General features: G+C 34.6%; 1 protein-coding gene across 1 annotated transcript in view; it reads left to right on the top strand.

The window, feature by feature from the left end:
• LOC132193334 (hemicentin-1-like) overlaps positions 1-18,848 on the top strand; it is a 161,779-nt gene that overhangs the window by 124,319 nt on the left and 18,612 nt on the right. Inside the window, exons 7-9 of the mRNA XM_059613940.1 lie at positions 9,601-9,755; positions 10,202-10,346; positions 10,406-10,536. Of these exons, the coding sequence (XP_059469923.1) occupies positions 9,601-9,755; positions 10,202-10,346; positions 10,406-10,536 (431 nt within the window). The remainder of the gene's footprint in view (positions 1-9,600; positions 9,756-10,201; positions 10,347-10,405; positions 10,537-18,848) is intronic.

Genomic DNA, 18,848 nt, shown 5'->3' with positions numbered 1-18,848 from the left:
CTTTTGCATTTTTTAATATTTTCTACTTTTAAATGTTGCCAAAGTTTAAAATGTAATTATACAAATTAAAAACTTTTAGCATATGATTTTCTTTAATTCTTTACGATATTATATTTACTACCTGTTGTAAGTTACATGATAATTGTTGTGTCTGTATGTAAAGTATAATTCTTTAGATCGAACCAGGGAGTTGCTTGACTTCAATCAAAAATTGAAAGGAATTTTTCGGATATAAAAAAAATATTTATTGACATTCGATGATGATTTTATATTTCGCTTTACCACTTCAATATTACTGATTATTACACGTTTTACTGCTAAAATTATAGAAAAATGATGTATTCTTAGGTTATTTTTTGCAATGAGGAAATCCTCTCAAGTCAAGTGGAAATTTGCCCCTTGTTAAAATTCCACTCGCGCGAGTGAAGTGAGCACCGGCACTCGTACAAATGATAGAAGATATTTAAGCAGATAGAGATGAAAGCATGCAAAATTTATACGCCCCGCATAGCAGTTGCCACTTTTCGCAGGCAACTTTTAATCCATTATGCATCACAAGTGGAAGGGCGCAGCCTGCCGGTTATTGTGATGACCTTATTTTGAATCATTGCCGAGTTATAATTCCGCTGATATTCCCTCTCGGGCCTTCAAAGTGGGCGGAAACTTTTACACCGGCCACGCACTGCGGCCGGAAAATTCACTGGCAATTTTAGCAGAGAGGAATTTAGTGAAGCGCAACGGCGGTTTACCCGCAAAACACACGTTCTCGCCACGACTTTTTTTTACATGTACATGCAAAAGCGCGAGAGCTGTGTGTGTACTTTTTATTCTTTGTGTCAACAGCTTGTTTAAAAACTACACGAGCTAAATAATAAATCCCCACGGTCTGTGTTTGCCTTAGGAGAGAAGCCTAAATAATTAAAAAAGAGAGAGAGAGATGTGGGTGTGGCATTGATTTTGCTTCTCATAAAATATTTGTAGACGTGTATTAAACAGCCTTTCACGTTTTTAAATATTGTTTTCTCATTTTTAGTATTTTTTTTCAATGTTAAATTTTCAAAAAATAGCTAGATGTAATTTATTTATTTATTCTTTTGCAATTTAAATGAAATTTTAAATTTCTTATAAAACACTCTTTTTTGAAAATCTATACCTGAATTTGAATGAAAACTTTAAAATTGCAAAAAAAAAATCAAATTAATCATTTAACTGCTATATTTTGTTCTAAAAAAAGGCTGAGAAATTTAACAAAAGGCTCAATTATAGTCCATACGTCACATCAAAGCCTTTTTTTAATAAAATAAAATGAGTCGTTTTTAGTTTACAGTCTCTCATATTTAGAATCAGAACTGATACAATTCTATTGTCAGAATGAATTTTAGAAAAAAAAATTAATAAAATCATATTAGCCTTCTTTAAATTAAAAAAACTTTTAAAGTGCATTAAAAAAATGAAGTTATTTAAGTTTAATTATTAAAAAAAATTTAAAGATTTACATGACAAAAAGCATTTCCGCATCTATGATTAAGGCAAAAGCTAAAATGGCTTCACACCAGCGATAAATCTGAAGCGAGCTCGCATTCCAGCCGCTTTTATCGGCGCGATGCACCACTTTGGTACCTTCTGTTTGCAATCAATAAAATTAATGTGCCTCTCGCATGGTCCGTCGGCGTTTGTTGCACATATTATTCCGCTCGCACATGCCTCACCGATTCGGAAGCATTTTCGCACCAGATAAAAGAAGTGGACGCTAAAACACGCCATAAAGCGCCACCATTTAATAACGCACATTATTGCATCGCGTCGGTCTCTCTTTATATATCATTTCGCTCGAGAGAAGAAACGACCAACTTTTTTGCCACCAGATGATAAATTCGTTCCACATTACTTCTGGCGAAGAGTGTGTAATTGAAATTACACGCAGTAATGGCCGCCCGCATTTATACTGCCGCTTTTTTCAAAATTAATGCGGTTCTCGAAAAATACTCCTTTTTTCAAGCAAGCAAAAAACAAAACAAAAAAAGAATCCGCCATTTGGAACGAGTAACGGCTGGCGTTAGAAGAAGAACTTTTGGATCTGCGTTTATTTCAGCTAATTAAGGGTTTAATGGCATGTGTGAGAAACGAGGGGCCAAAGGGTGGAGAGGCCAAAAAAGGCTCTCGCCGAAAAGCATCTGACGCAATCGCTCGCCCTCTTCCCGGCGGCTATTTTTTATTATTCACCACTCAAATAAGGGTGCAGGCGAAACTGGCGATGGCCGAACTGGAATAAAAAACAAACGCAAATTTCCCCAGCGACCTTCATACCTGCCCGTGTTTGTTTTCGGCGCGCGAACAACTTTTGCCACTTTTTGCGAAACTGGAGCGGCGGCGTGCCGGTGTCAGTTGAGTAAACTTTTAAATTAATATTAGCAAGGCGGGCCATGACACGCACTCGACATTTCGTCATAAATAACTTTGGCGAACGTCGCAAGCAAAAAGCTGCATGCGAAGATCTCGCTCATCCGTTTGTCGCTGGAGCTCAATTTTCGTTGGCAAGACAGGTGACAACGTTCGGTAACCAGCAGGGTTCCGCGTGACAACGACACGCTGTGCTATTGCGAAATCGAAAAGTACCAAGCGAGTGCAAAGCTCCCTTTGCAATTTTACACACTTGAATAGGAATGAAAATATTCTTTACATACACACATGCAATTGATTGGTTTGCGGCTCTTCTTGGCATAGAAGTTATTTTGATTTTGAGTCACAACAATTATGGAATTGAAGGTGATGCAATTTATATTTAAATTGTTATTTTTTTTTAATTATTATGTCCTCTCCATTGCCTTTATTTGCCAAGAATAGACACAGTAATAATATGTTGAATAAATTTAAAAATAATAAATGAAATTCAAAAATTTAAGGAAAACATAAAATTAGTTTATTAAGTAAATATTTATCTTCATCTAAAATATTTAAAACTTGATATTTATATACATAATTTATTTGTTATTTTAAACTCCAGCAAATTGTTTATTTTTCAAAGACAAAAGGGGATAAAAAAAAGTATCTCCAGTTTACTCATTCCCTGCCATGGCGAAATTGCACGAAAATCAATGAAACTGCAAAATTAAATGTTTTGGTAGCGAATTTCTCCACAGGCAATTCTGTAGTAAAAATAACGATTCAATTCGTTGTTTGCTAAGCTCAACTAAAACGTTCTCCAACAAAAAATGGCCACGAGCTATTATATTTTTTCATGTTAAATTCATGCTCGGAAATTCATTTTTGTATTATTCCTGTGGTAATAACATCAAACATGAGGGTCAAAGTCACATCAAAATATTTGCAATTTTTACATCAAAGCTTTAAAATTAAAGATTATTGTTATTATTTACCGTCTCAATTTTTTAATTTGAAGAGCTTTCAATAATAAGCGAAATCATGATCCTAGTCGTATGTTCAGGGTGTTGCCGCTTGTCTTAATTTTTGAGTTTTAATTGGAAAAATTAATTGTTTTGAAAACAGAAAGTGTAATCTGTTTTGAAAACAATTAAAAATTCCAATTAAAAGTGGAAATTTGGCCATTTTAATTCATTTTCCGAGCATTGGTTTTCTTGCTCAGTTTCTGAATCCACGTTAAAACTCTTTTGAAAATTTAAAACAAAAACTGGAATACACTTGAAAACGCAAACACGACACAAACATAAACATTAGGTTGCGTATAATTATATTATATCATAATTAAATATTTATAAGTAAATCGTTCGCAGTTAAAATACTATTTCTTCTTATATCTCCTAAAAGTAAAAGAGTTAAGTTTATTTGGTGTTGTATCTATAAAAAAAATCCGGTAGCCAGCGGGGAGCTTGCAAACAAAAATGTGGGAAAAGCTTGTCTGTGAATTTTTTCTGCTTAATTGAAAAATGGAAGATATTTTTCTATCGTAAAAAAATTGGTTGATATAAACCACCTCAAGCACAACTTTTCGAAACGGCCTGAAGATGTTTTTGTCCCCAACAACTGCCCACAATCGAGTGTGCGTCATCACTTGGATGAACGGGTAAACTTTTGCTGCTCTATCAAGAGAGGAAGTTCCGATGGCGCTTGATAAAGAATCACCAGCGCACACTCGGCGGAACAGATTTGCCTCAACATTTTCCTCCGTTATACGATGGTTATTTTTAAATGTACGAGATGGCAATTGTGCCCGCTTGGGAGGACATTACGGTCCGTTCGCCAGGGTCAGTCGATCGCGAAAATTAAGGCCCGGAGAGAGAGGGAAAAAATCCTCCTGACAAGTGGTCATCAGGGGCACGTTTTCTCTTTAAAGTGGTTCGGGTAAAAAGAGAGGAATATAAAGATTGGACCGAAATTATAGGAGGGTCCAGCAGGTGTGAGCGCGTTTGCGTTCTTATTCTGGGAGCGGCGATTGAAAAAAGCAGCGCAGGCCGACGTGTGCGGAATGACAAGTATTCGGCGGGCAGAACCATCGGAGCGAATAATACGAGCATGTGCACTTTGGTGCTATCAAAGAAGATGACCCTTCGTAAAAGAGCCGCCACATGTATGTTCGGCAATAAGCATTTCTGAAAAAAAAGGGTCTCGCTCAACCATTTATTCAGCTCGGTTTCTCTGGCCGGGGAGACAAGGCGTCTCGTTTTCCCAGTCCCCGCTGGCTCTGCCTCGCAAAAAGTATATTACTCTTTTTTTCTTCGCCAATCCCGTTCGTATTGAATTTCGTGCGCTAAAATTGAAATCTTATCAATCAGACACGTTCTCGCTTTTATTCGTCTTCAAATAAGCTTAGCGATCGAATCCGTCTGTAACTCAACGCGTCTCGATTCCATTATAATGACAGAAAGCATCAAATGAAACTATTTTTGGCACAATGGTATCTGCTTATCATTTAAAATGCGTGAATAAGGAATTATTATTTTATTTTTGGAAACCATTTCTTCCAGACTTTTATAGTAAATATTGTCACAAGGTCTCTGTGTGGATGTCGCTGTGTGACAATGTAGGGTTGGTTTGACGAACCGGGATTTACTTTTAGATTTTAACAAACAGTTTTATTGATTTTAAAGAGGTAAAGCTTAGTTCTCTTCTTCCTACACAATGAGCACTAAACTTCCGTAGGTTTAATTGAATTCTTTACACTTATTCAAAGATTTATTAATTTTCTTCATTCAATTAGAAAACAAACATCAATTTTTCATTATGCGAAGACTGCAAATATTTACAACACTAGATAATACTCATGTATCTTATGTTAAAATCAAAACCAAATTAAAAAAAAAGCTTCTTAATAATTAAATGAGATAAAAAGCTATATATCAAAATCTGTTTCAAGCTGACTTTTTTATATTTCTATTCCATAATACTTGTTTTATATCATGGAATTCATGAAACCTAAATCACAATCAGATTAAATTTTATTATAATTTAAATTTTATTCCGCTTAGCTAAAAAAAACCTAAAAAATAACGATTATATTATTATCATTGTTGGCTTGAAAGTTGTGACTTTTACAAAGCATAAGAAGCAAGTTCAAAAGTGCTTAAAATGGAATGATAATTGGAGTGGTGCCACTGCGGGCAAGGCATTAGCAAGTTCATAAATATTGAATGAAAAAGTTTCAAGATTAACAGCACAAGAAGTCGAAAAAACAGCTTGGAGATGAGGACAAACTCTTGCTTTCATTCTTTTTTGAATACGAAATGCACGGGAGAGCAAAAGAAGAATTGAGTGGAGCGGAATCATATCTGTATTTGCCAGATTCCGCTCGCAAACAAACACACGAAAGAGAGTTACTCTCCAAAGCGTCGTCCTTCCTCTCTCTCTCTCTCTCTAGTGAAAGATAAATCGAGCCGCCTGCCAGAGGAGCTGGAATATTCATCTTTCTCGCTTGCGTTCACGCGACCAAGCATGCTGTCTAATGGGTGTTTTAGTGCTCCCTTTTGCAAAACTTCATGTTCAAAGGGTCGCTCAAGAATGAAATGGGTACTTTTAGGTCCAATATTCCTGTCAGATTTTCAGGTAAACCTCTTTAAAAGTTACAACAATGAAAATAAGAAAGTTATTTTAACTCTTTAGATGTTAATTTAAAATAAAAAGTTTATTTTAATTCTAATAAATTTTTATTTTATACTAAATAAAATCATTATTAAACAATTAAAAACAAAAATTATATTTCACTTTTTTTAAACATTTTTTTCAATAAATTATTTCAAATTTATATAATATTAAGTATATTTACTCAATTGATTATTACAATCACAATGTATTTTGTAGTAGAAGTTCACGATCGAGGGTTGATTCATGGTGGATTGAATTTAAATTCGGCTTTTCCTCGATGGGTTTTTGTGAGTTTTTATTGTTTAAGAAAAACAATATCCTGCTCTACATGTTTCGGCTGCGGGCTGCAGCCATAATTCATGAGCTGTGAAAAACATTTTGACAAAAATTAGTACAAAATTAAATATTTTTTCAAAAATTATTTTTCTTTCAAATTGAAAAATTTTTCTTGAAAAATTATTTAAATTTACATTTCTTCACAAACAATAATTTTTAACAAAAATTTGACATTTACTTCAAAATATTTTTCAAAAACCAAATAAGTTTTTATAATAATTTTGGTCAGAATATTTAAGCGTGTGATTTGAGCGTACCTTTCTCGGCGGTGGTCGAGAGAAGACTAAATTATTTTTCGGTTGGTTTTTCGGGTAAAAGATATGTTTTGGGATTGCATTGTATTCACTCGTCGCCACTGCTGTCTGCATATTTCTTTATTTTGTGCGCGGCCTAAGCTGATACCTGTGGGTGCGGATGGGTTTATTGCTCTTTTGTGCACTTGCAATAGGCGCGGCGGCACTCTTTTTCTTTCTCCTGTTTTCTCCTGGCGAGCGGAGGGCTGTTGCCGCGACTGATTTTCTTCTCCCTCTTGGCGGCGCCGGCCACGAACACAATGTATTTAGTAAATAAATAGCATCAGATCGTTAAGGCTTTAGATTCCATTATTTATAAGTAAACATAAATACGTAGCACCGTTCTTTTTTGGGATTGATCAATCATTCTAAGAAATAAGTTTTTATTATTCAAATAAAATAAATCGTTTTTTTTTTGAAAAGTATAAAAATAGTCTAGAATATGCTTCAGAATGAAATGAAGAATGTCATTAATGATTCAAAATGTTTGAGGGTTAAATTTTTTTATTCATTATTAAAATGGAATTGTTTTGAAAGTTTATTATATTTAAGTCCTAATCTATTTTGATACTATTTTTTACATATTTACTGAATTTTATATTTAACCTGGAAATTTTAAAATCTAAATTTGATTCTAATATGCCACCTCTTTAGGAAAATAATAAATAAACTGCGAATTAGGTTTGAGGATCTTGTCGTTAAATAAGATATATTGTATGATTTTTCGTATCTTTTTGTCTGACTTTACTTGAGACTATCAAATTTTCATGAACATTTTTTCCGGCGAATTGAGAAATGCAAGCTCAAATTTTAGTACCACAGCGATAAATTATACTCTCTTGCCTTAAAAACTAGAGCACGCCTGTGGAGGAGAAACTAGCTGATAGTAAAAAAACCCTAACGACGCGCTCTTTACTTTACTCTTTCCCTCGCTGCTTAATTCCAGCAATGAAGTTAAAGCGCGCGAGCGCGGTCGTATAATTTGCACGGCGACAAAATGCCAGAGCCGGTGGTGGAATATAGCGAGCTTTTATTGCTACAACAAGTGCTGATAGCGTGGCGAAAGTATTAAATTTCTCACTTAAATTGAAACCGGTCTTATCAGATGCGCCGGGCGTAAAAGAAAAGAGAGGCGCTTTTATTCAATCAAGAGCGTTAATGAAATGCTAATTTATTCAGCCCGGCTCCTCCCCAAATTGGCTGCAACTCATTTGAAACGTCTTTACGGCCAGAGATACGCCGCGAATTGATGAGTCCGCCGTGAGTAAAACTCAAATTTCCCGCCCCAGGATGATTTATTTTTCATTTCTATCAGTCCTTTGGCGCCGGGCGAGATATTTCACGGCGAAATTTGTTTTGGCCTTCGCGATAAAAAGGCACGGAAAGTTAGTCTCGCGCAGAATTATATATGGGCCAGTTTGCTATCGTCGGCGGATCTCAAAGCCCGGCGCTTTTCCTTTGGCTTTTCCGATTTTCCGCCGAGTCGAGCTGCGAACGCCATCTGCCTGGGAAAGGCGGAACTCAAGACTGGGGAACAGTTCCAGCTTTTCCCGTTGGCGTCCTCGCTCAGCAATCAATCGTAATCCGCACTTTTGCTCACTTCTCTCTCCACATTCGCAATAATATTGTTCATTGTTTAATTCCTCTTTACCATAAGTTGATAAATTGGCTTTTAAAAAATTCCTGACACACTTTTATCTGCAAATGATTGAAATTTAATGCAAGTGCCTGGGATTAATAAATTGGAAAATAGCATAAATAACTATAGAGTTACTGCTTGTAATGAATTTCTAGACTTAAAAATTACAGTTCGCTGTTTTTTTTTTATTCCAAATAGCAAAAAAAAATTTTGACAGAAAAAACTTGAATTTTAGCTCATTTCATTTGAAATTCTTAATTATTTTTGCAAAATCATTGTTTTGTGAAGAGTAGTTCTGTGCAAATTGTAAGTTTGTTTTAGTGTCATTTATTAATGTTATAATTCGTTTATATTAAAACTTTTTAGTTCAAATGATAATTGTGGAGGAAGCAACAGTAAATAATTATAATTATGTATCGATCAATGCGTAGACATTTAATTTTGCGATTTCATTATTTTTGATATTATTATTGATAAATCATGATAATTTATTATGAAATTATTATTCTTCAGTGTGGTTTACTGATATACATTGTTAAGCAGTAATTTGGTAGACTGTGAGAGAAAATTCCTTCTTGAAACAGGAAGAAAAGAAGCAGCGCGTCATTCATTTTTGACGTTTTGAATTTCCGCAAGAGCGACTCACGGCGGCGACATAATTAGATTGCAAAGTTTAGCTCTCCTAATATGGTAGCTAGCGCACTGCCGTTCTTATTTCCTGCTTGAGGCACCGTGCAAAAAAGTAGTCGAGCAAGCAAATTCAATTTTTCTCCCCCACCCCTTGAGCAATTTTAAGGAGAGTTGTGCGCTTTCTATTAGCAGCAACTCTTGATTTGGCTAATAATTCCCGAGAAGTCGTTGAAAAGGAAGGATGTCGCCGCCTTGTCGGGGGAAATAATTACATGTGGGAAGGATGCACAGGGGCACCGCAATAGACTTCCTCTTCTTGAGCGCAATAAGGCCAATTTTCATTCCCCTCGTTGGCAAATAAGATGTTCTTCAAAACACCGTGTGACTGACTTGTTGACTGACTTTGAATTAAAACGGAATGTAATTTTGCTGCAATTTTATTTATCATAGAATCAATAAAATTTTTATTTTAATTCAAACTGGAATTAAAATTTCATAATTATGCACAGTGAATACAATCAAATTATGTTTTATCTAATCCAAATTTCTGTTCTTATTTAATATTTCATACAAATAATTTATTTCATTTATAAATGTAAAACAAGATAATGAATTATTTATAATGATACACTTTAATGATTTCAGTAAAACCAAAAAAGGTGCATATAAAAGTGAGCCGAGGTGCAACTTTTTCTGCTGGACGAATGCATCAACTAGAGTGTGAATCGTGGGGATCGGTGCCAGCACCTAGAATGACGTGGCTTGTAGACGGCGAACTACTCAGACTGGCCGATACAGTTGTAAGTAATCTATAAATTTAAAAAGTAAAATCACAAAATAATACTGCAAATTCTTTTATTTTATTTTATTTTTTTTCTTTTTATGAAAGCAGTGAAATTAACTGGAGTTTTGAAATGACATTAGTATAAACTATTGTCAAATGTAACATTTATTAAATTTTAAATAATATAATTCCAAAACAGAGTCAAAACACAATGTTAAACATTACATTGGATCCTTTATTTGCAATGAACTACAGAGAGAGAAGTAAAAAATATTTGTCTCATAAATATTTATTTAGATGATAAAATAGGATAAAATTGATAATATTTCTACGGTATTTTTCATTTGAAAATTAATTAGGTTTATATTTCCTATCTCATGTAGTAAAATTCTCTTCAGTGCATTTCAACCAGATGTATTTTTTTCAATTTACATGAAATCAATTAATATTTTATCAATGCAGATAACGCACGGTCTCAACTCGAGCACAAGCGCTCTGGTGCTGCAACCCACGTTGCAAGACCACGGCAAAGAACTCACCTGCCGGGCTGAAAATCCAAGATTTCCCGGCGGATTCGTCGAGGACAGGATTCGAATGAACATTGCCTGTGAGTTTGCACATTCCATTATAATTACTCGTCGTCTCTAAACACCTCCATGTCCCTAGATGTGCCGACTGCGTACGCAAAGCTCGGAGTTAACATCGACCCACACAACATCAAAGAAGGTGACAACGTTTACTTTGTGTGTGATGTGACCGCAAATCCACCAGTCAACAACATCTCCTGGCTGCACAATGTAAGTAGATAAACCGACCCGATTAGCCCATTCATTCCTGCAGAAACTTCAAAGTTGCAGTTGGTATCTATGAAGAGGCCTCTTTTTTCCCAAAATTAAAAATATATATATAAAAAAATAAGAATTATTGTTAACAATGATATTATAATGAATTGAAAATAAATTTTATTTTTATTTTACGATTTAAAAATTTTAGCGTAGAATATTATTATTTTTACTAATTGTTATTATTTAAAAATCTATATTTTTAAATTGTTTAATATCTCCTGTATATAATTGGAGATAATCATTTATAAACTATACTTATATTGCGTTTTTATTATTTAGTAGAGTAATGCATACATGTTCCCTAAGCTTAAAAAATTAAGATAAAATCATTATGGAAGTGGGATTCTGGTTAGGAACTTGTCAACATATTATTAATTAAATTGCATTGAATTAATACATTATGGTAATAATGATTTGCTGTAACAAGAATCAGTGCGACAATGTCTAGAGAATGAAACACAAAAATAAGCATTTTTTTTTTTTTAATTTCTAGAATTTAAAGTGGAGTATTTTATGAGACCATTTTAAAAGCAGACAATTAACCAAGCCAGTCAAGCCAGTGGTGCCATCGTTGGCTTAAAATCAAAATCAGAGCTACGTGCTGGGCTCGGGGCGCGCAAATGAATTCCCCCGACTGGCAGCTCGAGGCTGGATTACGGCTGAAAGCAACTTGCGATTATTTAATCCGTCGCTGCACCACTGTTTCGCGTCAAGAAAAACACAATAAAGGTTGACGTGGGCCGGTGGAAAAAACTTCGCCGGAGTTGGAAAAAAAACGAGGCAGTCAGATTTGCCACTGGCTAATAACACAGCTTACACCACCAGATCTCTCTTTTTTTTGTAAATCCTCAGGTGACTGTCACTCAAACTAACATACAGCTAAGCCGTAAAAAGTTTGCTCATTAGCCCAAAGTAGAAAATTCGCCAAATCTGAAATTTGCTTGTACTAATGGAATGAGTTTCGGTGAAAAGATGAAAAAAAATGGTAATGCTAGATTTGTGAATATTTTAGGAAACGAGTGCCAAAGCTTTTATGTTTTTATTATTTTCTGCTGCGTATGAAAAAGCTAGGAAAAATAAACATAGCAAAAAGCGATCATTTCCATGTATTCAATATAGACACTGCAGTAATAAAATAAAAAAAAAAAATTGATTCCATGCCAGGGTGCAATGGAGTGCAGCTGGATTTTATTGTTGATACTGCATATTTTTTATGACGTGCACTATCTGATATTCGAGCATCCAAAAGCATATATTCAGACGAAAGAAATTAATTTTATAACAAAAAAATAAATATAAGGAAGTCAAAATACTGATTTGATAGGTTTTTTACTATTTGAACTTGTTTTTACATGAATAAGAGAAGTGCTATTTGCATCACCAAAAAATAAAAGAAATTAGAGTAACCAGTTTCTGCCAGTTTCGATCACGCCATGCAAGTCTTTTTCAAAAGCAAGCAAGAAAAAAACAGAAAAAGGAAAAAAGATAATCAAATACTAATAAAAATTAATTTAATATATAAAATTGTCAACACTTCTAACCGAAAGCAAACATTCTTCAATGAACAGAAAGCCTGTTTTTTAAAACCAATTTTTAAACCATGATTTAAGATTATTTTAAATATCTAATTTATCATTGGGCAATGTGTTGAGTTATAAAGATGAATCTTTAAGAAAGAAGAGTAATAATAAAAAGCTTACAATTAATAAATTCAATTATTACCTGAGCAAACCTACAAATCAATTTTTCATATAAGCAGTCTCCACCAGTGTTCATTAATTTTTGCAAATAATATATGAAGTCATTTGATGAACAAGTGAATTATAAATTCAATTATTTAGGGGTAAAGTAATTACATCGCATCTTATATATTACTTATTTCAATCAATTCAAATTTTCATGTACTATTATTGTTTGTAACTTATATCAATAATAAATAATCAATGTTACTTATTGTTACACTTGAAAATATTTATATAGAATTAAAATTTGATTTTATAATTCTTTGAATAAATCATTTGCCTAATATTTGTTATAATAAATAACAAAAATTTCTTATTGTTTGATTTTCTTTAAACAAAATTAATTTACACATTTTAATATATTATTGTATGAAAATATTAAAAAATAATATTAATAAAAAACAAAATATTGCATAATAATAATTAAAATATCATTTGCAATTACACAATACATTAAATATATGTTTAATGTGATAAAATTCTTTTGATTTCCATCGTTTTTAATATTAAAGTTGGCGTTCAGAGAAAAAAATCTTTTCATATTACCGCTGATATTTGCGGTTGACAGACGATTGTAAAGAATCACCACGCGAGGTTATATAACGAATGGGGCGATGCGTCTTTTTGCGCCGCGTGAAAGAGAACAGAGCAAAGAAATGAGTGGCGGCCGAATTTCCCCAAGGAAGCCACCGTCCTCCTCGGGCAGCGGTTCCTTTTTATAAAGTGGACCCCGCTGGATTTCGGCTGGCTTATCTTGTTTTTATTTGAAATATGCTCGGTGGAATCTCTGGTTCTTTTTCTTCTTGTCTGTTGTGGATCGCTTTTGAATGCGCGCCGGCAAAAAATCAGCCCCCTCTCGTAAGCATAAAAGCGGAAAACGTGATCCGCCTGAATGTATTCGCAGATTTTTATCAATTCCAGCCGGCCGGATGGCGGAAGAGGCTGTGCTGAGTAATGGCGCAGGATTTTTGCCTCTCATTCTTGATCCCGCAACCTTTGCTCTATCTCCAATTCTTGATGTTCCTTTTATATGAAAAATCTGCGTTTATTATACATTTATTCAATGGAAAATTACACAAACGGAACATCTATAAAGACGAAAAACATATTTTTAATAAACGTGAAAGCTTTTTCCTTAAGAAAATTCTAATGCCAGATTTTTAGGAATTTTTTTTTTATTTGCAATAAAAATAGACTTTTAACCACCATAAAGGAACTGTTGCTTGCCACTCTGGAACTCAATTACATTTTAAATAATTATTTGAATCACTAAAGAAAGGATATATTTGAATTTTTATATTATGTTTTTTTACATGATTTGCAGTTTTGAGGGGTTTTTTTAGCAACCTTGAAGAATTTCATTTAAAAAACTTTATAAATTAATTAAACCTTATTTTCTTTTTGTTTAGCAGAAAAAATTACTACTATTTATATGAAGCTAACTACTTTTGCCAACTAATTGCAATTCTACTTGACCTACCTTTGCATTGTGTAATAATCTTAAGTACGAATTATTTCAATCAAATGCGTCATCGTCGCTCTTACAAATATAGTAGGAGAAGGAAATTGCGAAAGATGTAGCGTTTCTTTCTCATAAACAGTGATCAAATGTGTGTCACTCTTGCATTCAAATTAAATTTTACACACGTCATGTGCCCTCACAATCTTGTTGAAACACGTTCGCATATATATTGCTTACTTACAAAGAAAACGGCGTGCAAAGGAATTTACTCTCGTCGCAATTCCTCGCTCGGCTGATTTCGCTCACAGACCTCCTCAGAGATGCAATCTTGCAAAAAGTGGTAGCGGGAGGAGTGTTTGTTGCTTTTATTGCACATTCTCGTGCGCTTTATCCCGCGACTTTTCACTCGGAACGAAGTTAAATGAACTTCTCTTTGTTGTTTCACTGTCAGCCGAGCATTTCGAAATTAATTTTCTTGACAAAATAATAACAATTTATCTCAAATTCTGAATAAACAAGCCTCCTTGGTTTATAGTTCACTCAGGTAACGATTCTTAATTCTTATTTTTGATATAAAAATAAACGAAATTACTTGACTGAAATGTGGATAAACAAATTGGAACAAGGAGGGCATCGAAGAGGCTTAAATTTCCCAGCCAAAAGTATTTGGACCTGAATTTTAACTTGTAATTCGGCTGCCAGTTTCAAATTCAATTGTTTGTTTTCCTGGAATGTTAACCTATAATTAGCTCCTGCCTAGGATTGTGTTTCTTTTTTCTTTTTGTGAAATCAGGAATAAAAATCATATATGGAGACGCCTTTTAGTTTAAATATGATTTTTGGAAAAGCTCAATTAAAATTTAGTTTAATGTTCAAGAGAAAAAGCTATCGAATATCAACCATTACTCTTGCAAAAATAAAATGCTTGTATCCGGCAAGTGCCATTTTCCTTCTTTTTCCGTTTTGGAGAGAATTGATGACCGCCATATTTTGTCTCCCCAAATCCATAAATATAATTTACGAGTCCGTTGCAGCCAAAGGCTTTTTCCTAGATTGGATCGAGCCGCGCAGAAAATATTATACGCTCGGTGTGGGCGACACACACCTTGCCGAATTTGCATTTTGCAATCAGAGATCCGGCAGTCGGGGCCGATTTTATTGGCCTTATATATTATATTTGGATTGTGCTGATGCGGCAAAAGGCGGGGACCAATCGACGTTTTTACGGTGCAGCGGCCATAAATTAAGCGGATCTAGAACCGACTCGCTTCAAAAATCTCGCCGGTCCGCAGTATAGCTCTCTTCGTACCTGGGCGTTTAATAATTTAGGCGGCGCACTCACGCGAGGCTAATTGCTAATTCCGGGCCAATTATTCGCGAGCCCACCGCATTATATAACATTTCTCCGCAAAGAGAATTTTCGCAGCCGCCGAGTTATTACATCGCGGATCCCCTGGGAGTGAAAAGCTCCTCGCCCAAGCTGATTGGTTCGTTTTCACAGAATTTCAGAAAGCAAACGAAAGGTGGTTTAATTAGTTTAATAATATGCAATCTTGATTGAGTACCAAGGCTTGGATTTTATTTATATTTTTTTCATATTTACTGCAAAATCCATTCTAAAAATGGTAATTTTTTGTCTTAACTGTTGCTATATTTACTTTAAGAAAATTTAGTAAATACTCATTTAATTAATAGAAAAGTTCATTCAAAATTATTTCCACATATTATTTCTAAAAAAAATTAATTCTGACATATCATTAAGAACACAATTAGTTAAAAGAAATAATTCAAATTATATATTTTTGCTGAAAATTGAGTTTTCCACAAAATTACGGGCCTGAAAATCATCAGATTTTTTCGAGGAAAGAATCGACTTATTTTTTATTCTACCAGTGTCCTAATAACTTCGTTGCATGGTTTCAGCGACTCCATAAAATACGTCCTTACCCCTCCGTCATGATGCATTGTTTAAGTCCGGCACCATTATTATCATAGCAATAAACCTTTACTCTCGCTCGGTCTCTCGTAAACGAGGAAAATGACTCTTGGTTTTTTTATGCCCGAGACAAAATGAAAGTTGACATTCGCCTCTCGGTCATAATTAACGTTGACTTCTTTGCGTGATATTGCTCTTTTACTCTCTCTCTCGTCCTGCCGAGCTTATTGTTGGCTATTTCTGGTACCTCGTTTTTTCTACGGCGAAAATGTGTCGGCTGTAATTTCAACTGTTTCATTACAAATAACCTTTTTGACAGCAAAAGAGAACTGTCGCAGCATTATATACTGCGTGATTTCCTCTTTGTGAACTTGATTCGTTTCCTTAAAAAGTTGCAAATTAGTTTAGAAAATAAATTGAGTTTAATTTAATTTTTATGATGAATTTATTATGACAAAAATTTTGCCAAAAAATTCTTAATTCAACGCACGTCTTTTAATTCCTGGGAAAGTACGCTTTCTGGATTTAAACGTCTCATTTACTGTAACAATTAGTAGAATATTTATTTCGAATCTAATTTCGCAGAAATACTTCAATCAAATCCCTTTCTGTTAGATGTTTGGCGAATTTGAATTCCGAAAGGAAATCGGCTCGAGTGAAACAATGCAAGAGTGAGACGCGTTGGAAGCCGTCGAAGTTGCTCGTCTCGAGACACGCGAACGAGCAGAGCATTAAGTCGCAAATTGCTCGAGAGTTCGATTTGCCACCTGATTTCTCAAGCGGGAGCAAATCTGTTCAAGACGAGAGATCAAAGCGAGGCGTGATTTCTCAATTACCCGCGTGGCTTCGTGCGAGGTATGCAACGCGTCTGACGCCCTCGCACCGCCGGTTGCATGCTCTGCCCCTTACGTGTCGAGTGGCGCCGACTTATAATTAAAACAGTAGCACCAAGGTTTCCATCGCCAGATTAGTTTTGCCGTATGCACGGCCACATTTCACGGCTGTATGACGTGTTAATTATGAGTTGCTCGCAACACAACCGCGCCTCCGAATGGAAAACACGCGAATACATAAATAAGGCGGCACGCAATTCTCGCTTTGCAATCTTCTTATTGCCGAGAGAGAGAGAACCAACTTCTTCTTCATCTCCACTTTCATTTCCTTTCATACCCGGCACTTTACACTCGGCAGTTCCTTTCCTTATAGTTTTATACTTTACGTGCATGCAATTCGAACCGCGCTCGAAACCATACTCGTTTTATTTGCCTGCCTGAGAAAACGTTGCTTGTTTTTGTTGCCTCATCGTCGGGGTCGACACTCAAGATTTAGTTTCACGAGAATCTGGAAAATGGTGCGATATTATTTTAGCATTTTATATAATTTTTATCATTAATATTGTTACATGCGTGGATGTGTCTTTTTGTTGAGAGTTATAGTACTCGATTATTTCACTTTCAATGAATTAAAAAAATTAAAATTTATCAGCTATATTTTAATTTCGTGGGACAAGTGTGTAATAAGCTATATCTAATTAAAACAAACAATAGAAATTTTTATGAAAAAAATGATGTCAACTGATATTTTGGATTCCAATAAGTTTATTTACTAAATTAAATGATTGCCAGTATTATTCATTGTATTTTAAATGAATTACTTAAGCTCGCAGTTTATTTATTTATTTATCAGAATAAATTTCATTAAAAATAAAGCATTAGCGAAATAACTTCATTTTGTTTCTTTTGATAGGATTGAACCAAAAAAATAAAATCAATTAAATTCAGTCTATCTATGTAATATTTGTCTTTTAGAATCAAAGTTCTCACTACAAAATAATAATAATTTATTATTATCATGAAGATTTTACCAAAAATCCCAAATCTTTAGAGTCCTTGTTAAAACTAGCATAAACTTTTTAAACGAATAAGTCAGAAAAATGCTAATTTTTGTTCAATACCTTTCTTCTGGGTGGATTTAAACGTTCATTTATTTGATCTCTTAATGTGATTGAAATTTTTATGTTATATATTTTGCAAGAGATAAACTTTTTGAAGATTTAATTTTATAAACTTATAGTCACAATTTTATCTTGAATTTAATCAATTTTGTCAATATTTAAAATTTAAATAAAACAGTCATTATAAAGAGGCAGACTCTATTAAGTGAAAATTTATGCTTTTGACGGAATGAAAGCTTTGGAATCGCTGTTTAATCGAATAATTTCCATGCTGAGCTCAAAACCATTCCGTTTAATATCCAACCAAGCAAAATATTGCACAACCCTAATTAATTATAAATTCAAATCCAACAACAGCAAACCGTCAAATAATGGAGGGCTCGTCATTGGCAGCGTCTCAACGCCAAATATCGGCCGCATTTAAGCTCCAGGGGGAGGCGTGTGTTTTCAAGGCTGGGGTGAATTCTATATATCGCACTTCGCGCAGGAGTTGCCGAAGTTTGTTCCAGCTCGAACAATATTCAAAACTTTCTCCGGCAAAAGAGGAGATGAAGTAAGTTATATTCTTTGATATTCTAGCTCGAATGGAAACCTTACACTCGGCTAATTATGTGGGGATCAATGGGGCCGTTTTCGGTGATTGCGTCACAAACACCCCTGCCTGGCTGGTTCAGGCGCCCGGGCCGTCGACGTGCTGGAATTTGGAAACACATATAATATGCTCTCTGGCTGGCAGCGCACATTAAACTGCTCCGCCACGTAAGCCTTTATGCATGAGCGCCGGCTCAGCAGTGTATGCAAATAAGTTTCATTATTAAATTTACGATCAGGCGCTGTGAAAGATTACATTTAAAATCCACCTGCATCCAATTATGACAAGAAAGAGAAGCGCCCTAGCTGGAAATAATCAGCCATGCAAAATGCGACGAGCCTCACTTTGCCGCGCCCTTGTTTTGTTATTAATGCTTGGGTTATTATAAGTTGCATATCAAAGACCGAGGACGTGATTTCATCAAAATCTGCATGTTTTGAATTGGAAATTTTCATTAAGTGTGCAACCTAGTGAGGTTAGAATTATATCGCGAATCAAACTTGTATCAACTTGTACAGATAAGCAGGTGAGGAGCAGATGGCTAGATTTATATGAGAAGATTTTCTGTGAATGGTTTC

The sequence above is a fragment of the Neocloeon triangulifer genome, unplaced genomic scaffold, assembly GCF_031216515.1.
Source record: "Neocloeon triangulifer isolate White Clay Creek 2 clone unplaced genomic scaffold, ASM3121651v1 ptg000004l, whole genome shotgun sequence".
Taxonomy (NCBI): Eukaryota; Metazoa; Arthropoda; class Insecta; order Ephemeroptera; family Baetidae; genus Neocloeon; species Neocloeon triangulifer.
The sequence above is the reverse complement of the archived record's forward strand: the minus strand, read 5'-3'. Positions and strand labels throughout refer to the sequence as shown.